The 6000-nt window shown below is 48.1% G+C and overlaps 1 protein-coding gene across 1 annotated transcript in view; it reads right to left on the reverse strand.

The window, feature by feature from the left end:
* The window catches only part of KEL (Kell metallo-endopeptidase (Kell blood group)), a 42396-nt gene extending 39990 nt beyond the window's left edge, over positions 1-2406 (reverse strand). The window contains exons 1-2 of the mRNA XM_055003065.1: positions 2351-2406; positions 1867-2009 (exon numbers count right to left, since the gene is read on the reverse strand). Coding sequence (XP_054859040.1) covers positions 1867-1884 — 18 coding nt within the window. The 5' untranslated portion in view covers positions 1885-2009; positions 2351-2406. The remainder of the gene's footprint in view (positions 1-1866; positions 2010-2350) is intronic.
* Positions 2407-6000: the final 3594 nt, after the last annotated feature.

Raw genomic sequence — 6000 nt, forward strand, 5'->3', positions numbered from 1 at the left:
ACAGAAGAAAACAGGGACATTCTTTTGTGCCTGAAACATTCTGTCACATCAAGGACAGCCACCTGAACGATCTCATCCCCTTCCCCAATTACACCATTGCTGAACGCTTTCTCCAGCCTGTAGATGGTTATTATTATTATTATTTTAAATTCTTCATTTATATCTCACCTTTCTCCCCCAAAGGGGCCCAAAGCAGCTTACATTATCACCCTCCCTTCCTTCATTTTATCCTCACAACAACCTTGTGAGGTAGGTTAGGGTGAGAGTTTGAGACTGGTCCAGGTTTGCCCAGTGAACTTCCCTGGAAGAGTGAGGGCTCAAACCTGGGGCTCCTGGCCCAAAAATTCCAAACGCTGCAGCACCCTGAATCTCATGAGACTCGAGTACTCCACCACAGCATACCTGGCACAGGAGCCTCAAGATCGTTTTTTAAAAGTAGAGCTGGAATCTCACAATATATTGGGGTTGTGCTCATTGCAGAATAGTTAAAACCAAAAAAGCGAGAACATGTTATCTGAATAAGCTGTTCAGGGGGTGTGGTCGAAGAGCAATTCACCGGCATTGCAACGAGCCTGCATTGAAATGTATTTGGGCTCGGTTCGCCCTACCCTATTTCAGAGGTTTCCACTGCAATCCTAAACAGGGCTACCCCCTCCTAAGTCTGCTGGGTTTAGAAGGGGTAACTGTGCTGAAGAATCAACTTCTAGAGATCCAGGGGAAGGGGTAGAAACTTGGAGAACTCTTGTGCACAACAGGAAAAATGTATATGGCATCCTGAAACCTCCCCAAAAGGCAAAATAGGGACAGTGTTTTCCAGAGGACAAGTAGCAGAAAACATATTCCATTTGGATAGCAGCAGTGCCTGGGCTGCATCCTGCCATCTTTTAAATCCAGTCTTCCCAATTCTCCTCTTTACTACAGGCCCCACCACACGATCCCCAGAGCAGTTATTTTGGGTGGTCAAAGGGGTCCCCTCCTCCTCCTCCTCTCTTTTTCACCTGCAGAAATGCTGGTTGGATCCAACCCCACGTCTGCAAATCATATCCTAAGAAAACTAGCACCACAAGAAGACGTATATGGCTACTTTATTATGGCTACAACTTTGTATTAATAAATAGCAAATTCAAAGGGCAGAGAGCAATAGAAGTCACTGACATTGGCTGCAATTCTAAAACTTCCTGCAGGGAACTCTGTTTAGGATTGCACTGCACTGTTTAGGATTTCACATCTAGAGATTCAGGGGAAGGGCCATCATAAACCTGTAGAAAGCTAGTGCATATCAATGAAAAATGTATACAACATTGCAAACATCCCCCCCCCCACAAAAGCAAAATGAACAGAATTTTGCCAAGAGAAGGTAGCAGAAAATATACCTGTTAGCAGACCAGCTTACAATAGCTCCCAGGGTGTTTCTTTTGGAGCAAGGAGGGGAAACCCAGTACTTCATTTCTAAAAAAGGTGAGCTCCTACAACCCGAAAGACACTCCCTCAATAGTTCCTCCTAACCCCAGTGACATAAAGCCTGGCTGTTGCTCTGGGGTTAGGAAATGCCGTTCTGTACATGACCCAATGGATTGTTGTCTTAATTATTAATTCATGTGTTCTGGAGCTGAGCTTGCACAGAAAAAATATTCCCACAAAATTAAGCCCAGAATCCTGCGCATCATGAGACCAAGAGGAAAATTTGGGTGGAAAAAAAATTCATAATTCTCTTTCCAAGATTCACAGCAAGTACTCTCATTGAGAAATGTCAGACAAAGGCTGTTCTAAACCACAACCTAAAACTCACCTAGAGACAGATGGAGAAATACACAAAAAGAGGGCAATTGGATGAAAGTATATGAGCAAAAGTCAAAAGCCAGCTACCTGTGAAGGAGTTCTCATGTTTACACTGTCGTTCGTGAAACTTCTGTTTCCTGCTGAGTTCTTCCTTTCTTTCTCCTACTCCTCAGGGTCTGACAGGGAAGCTCATTTCAGATTACAGGCCAAATTGTCCTTTCCTGTTGTGGCTGAAGGCACGAAGGAGGAGGAGATGCAGAGAGGCTGGTCAAAATAACATCCTTCAGGCGAAAAGAACATGGGAACTTCTCCACCCACCCTTTCCCTAAAGCATTCTTTTCCTCCTAGAATAGACACTTCATAGCCACTTTCTGCTGCCCGTGATGGGACACCCATTTTTTTTTATCCATTTGCTGCAGAGTAGCTCTATTACCTACAAATGATTTGGAGTCTGCAGCCTCCTTTACCCTCCCACAATTACCCTGTGCACATTTCTCCCCCTCTCTCACTTCCAGGGAAACTTGTGGGTCACAAATATTCGATATTCTTGCCCCCAACAGCCCACTCTTACACTGTCTTCCTTCTGCACAGTCCCACGGCTAATCCTGGCTGCAACTTCACACGCCTGCTTCTGTGAGATATGTATTTGCAGCACATTGCCTGTTTCAACTTGCTTTAGAGGAGCCCTCGGGCTTCTGTTCATATCTGAGGAGAGAATAACCTGAGTTTGGGATTCTGCTGATCCTCCTTTGGAAGCCGTGCTAAAACAAACCTGCTTCCGTCTCCCACAGACATTGCTACAGCGTACTGCAATACTCAACTGAGCATCTTACTCTGGCCAACACAGTCCGGTTTTAGTTTGCAACTGAGGGCCAACCTATATGTTGCACTGAACGTGCATGAAATGTTGGCACAGTGGCTCTTTTCCCATTGCAAAGTACCCTCAGGGGAGAGGAGCTCTGCAGTGAGGAACTGAACTCCCCCCCCCATCAGCCTCCTTCTCCCTGGAGCCCCCCCCTCCCCAGCTGCTTATACCCCTCACGGTGTTCTGGAGCTATGCACACTGGGCGGCAAAAGCCGATGAGAAGGGAAGAGCGAGGTAGTACTCCCTCCCTTCTTACTATTGCATGGGAAAAACCTTGTGCCCTCTTCCTTGGGTTTGAGGGTTGCCAACCACACGTGGAGAAATTCATAGAGCTTTGAGGGTGGCGCCTGGGGAAGGGGAGAACCCTCAGATGGGTCTAATGCAATAAAGTCCACCTGCCAAAGCAGCCATTTTCTCCGGGGACCTCATCTCACTAGTCTGGAGATAAATTGTAATTCCAGGGGATCCCTGGGCCCCATCTGGAAGTTGGCAACCTTATTTGCAACAGGAGTGGCAATATCATCAGGCTACCGTTACACATGCTCACACTGTAAGGTGTTGTTTGGCCCTCTGAGTGCAGATTTCCAGAGGGTCAGCAGCACATTGATTTAGTGCGCCAGGCAACCACAGCCCGAGTGGGGATGACGATTCCAGTGCTCTGTAAGGGGTCTCCAGTGGTGCCATCTCCTGGCAAATCATTGCCCCTGTTTCCCCAGTTCAGCTGACAGTGTTGCCATTCTTCAGAAGTGAGACTGTAGAGTGTGGCCCAAACAAAGAGGAGGGAGGGAGGAAGCTTGCTGACTCACTGCGGGCACGACTGCAGCCGAAGGCCAGGCTGGTGAGCGAGGTGAAGATGGGAGAGTGTGGAGGAGGCGCACCGGGCAGGGCAGGCTTCTCCTTCGGTTGGCCCACGTGGTCGCCACCATTTCCAGGTGGCAGCAGATGGAGCAGGATGCTTCTCCTGCCCACCCTCTCCTGGTTGCAGGTGTGAGGGGGGTGGCTTGTCCCAACTTTAGGCAGTTGGCAGTTTTTGAGGCACTGGGGTGGGTGGTGCAGAATGGGCAGCTCACTCTGCCTTTGAGGGGTCCCCATAAGGGATCTGGGGTGCAGCTGAAGGGTACGCACCGGGGTGGGGCCATTGCAAGCTCCGACCCAGGTGGCAGGGTGGCAGGATCAGTAGGATAATCAGGGAGGGGAAAGACTGAGGACTGCTGGGACTGAGGGACCCCGGGGAGCTGTCAGTTGAACTCGTTTTGTGTGCTGCTAGAACTGTATCCTGCCAGAATTAGAAGTCTGAGTCCTGAATGTCTAAGAGATTCTGGGGCCTTGGGCCAAAGTCCAGGATGGAGACCCACGCTCACTGGCACTGCCTCCATTGGCATCCGATGCACATTCTGAGCCGCCCCAAGGGTAGCCCTTGCCCGTGCAAGGCACGCAGGAGTGCTGGCTGGCTCTTCCTTTTTTTAACCCTCCATCAGGGGTGGGCCATAGCCCTCCCCAGCCTGTGGCAGCTGCCCCAAGTGCCTGTGGCTAAGGCCTAGCCTGATCTTTCTGAGCCCTTTTCTGGAGGGAAGTCTTCCTCCCCTGAGGTGAGATGGAGGAGAAGGAATAATAAACATCACTCCCCTTCCAGGAAGGGGAGTCGTAACTCCTAGTCTTGAGACTCTGTTTTGTACTCTTTAGTGGCTTCTTACTTGTTGTTTAATCCTCGTGACTAACGTACAGGGACTAGCTCAAAGGCAATGGGATCTATTCATGGAATGCAGGTCTATGAATGGCAATTAGCCGTGATAATTAAATGGAATCTCCACGTTCAGAAGCCAGAAGCAATTGAATTCCTGTCGCTTGGGGACAGGAACTGATAGCAACAGCGGTCTGGAACCTTCTTGCTCTGCTTTTCAGTTTCCTGGCGACATCTGGGTTGACCAACGTGGGAAAAAGGATGCTGGATTAGACAGACTTTGGGTCTGATCCAGGAGGGATTTCTTCTGTTTTTATGTTCTTTCATGTTAGCAACAGTCTTTTCTTTTTTAAAAATCCATAATCCAGAAAAACCCATTAAGATAACAATCCCATAAGTCTGGTAACAACAGCAAAAATCAGGTTGAATAACATGGGAGATAAGATTGCGCCCTGCGTGACCCCACAAGATAATTCCCATTCTGGAGATAGCCAATCTCCAACGGCAACCCTTTGAGTCCGTTCCATGAGAAACGATTTAAACCAGTCCAAGGCACATCCTTTGATGCCCACTTCTGTTTCTAAACGCCTCAACAGGATGGCGTGGTCTACTGTGTCAAAGGCTGCAGACAGATCCAGGAGGAGCAATGAAGAGGAGGCGTGGCCTTTGTCTATATTCAGACGAGAATCATCCCCTAATGCTACTAATGCTGACACTGTCCAATGCCCTGGTCTGAATCCAGACTGGAAAGGGTCTAGAGCACTAGAGTTACCCAAGAAGGGCTGGAATTGGTCAGCTCCTGCTCTCTCATTCACTTTGCCCAGAAAGGGCTGATTAAAGACTGGGCGATAATTGGCCACATCAGCTTTGTCTAGAGATGGCTTTTTAATTAGTGGACGGATAACTGCCTGTTTGAGCGGCCAGGAAAAGCTGCCCTGGGTGAGCAGTTGATTTACAATAGACCTCAGTGGTTCACTTATGCGGTCCTTACTTGATGTTAACAGTCAGGATGGGCAAGGATCAAGTGCACAAATAGTGGCTTTCATAGACATCAGGATTCTGTTAAGATCTGTCATTGTAATTGCTTCAAAGCAGTCCAAATATAGGCCAGATGGTGTATTAAGCATTTCTTCTATCTTGTTTGTATTGCAGCTAGCATCTAGATCAGAGCGTATTCGTGCTATTTTATCAGCAAAAAAAATTAGCAAAGGCCTCACAGCCAATTTTCTGTTCATGGGACTGTAAAAGTTCAGATTTAGAAGTTAGAAGGTGTCTGGATACCCTGAACAATTGGGAAGGTCCTGAACTAGCTGACGCAATGGTTGCAGAGAAATAACGTTTCTTTGCCGCTTTCATTTCCACTTCATAGATCCTCCAATGTGTTCTGTAGCAAGTTCTATCAGTTTCTGTGCGTGTTTTACGCCAACGTCTTTCTAGACGTCTTCCAGCCCTCTTCAGGTCAGCCAGCTCCATGGTAAACCATGGTGCTGGCTTCCGTCCCAAGGGCCGGAGGGGTCAACAAGGAGCAATGGTGTCGATAGCTTCACAGAACTTTGCATTCCACGCTCCTACCGCAACTTCTGTGGAGCATGTGTCTGGAATTCTAAGATCCCCCAAGGCATTTTGGAATCTGGAAGGGTCTATGAGCCTTTGTGGGTGAATCATTTTAACTGGA

The sequence above is a fragment of the Eublepharis macularius genome, chromosome 18 (genome assembly GCF_028583425.1).
Source record: "Eublepharis macularius isolate TG4126 chromosome 18, MPM_Emac_v1.0, whole genome shotgun sequence".
In the NCBI taxonomy this organism is placed as follows: domain Eukaryota; kingdom Metazoa; phylum Chordata; class Lepidosauria; order Squamata; family Eublepharidae; genus Eublepharis; species Eublepharis macularius.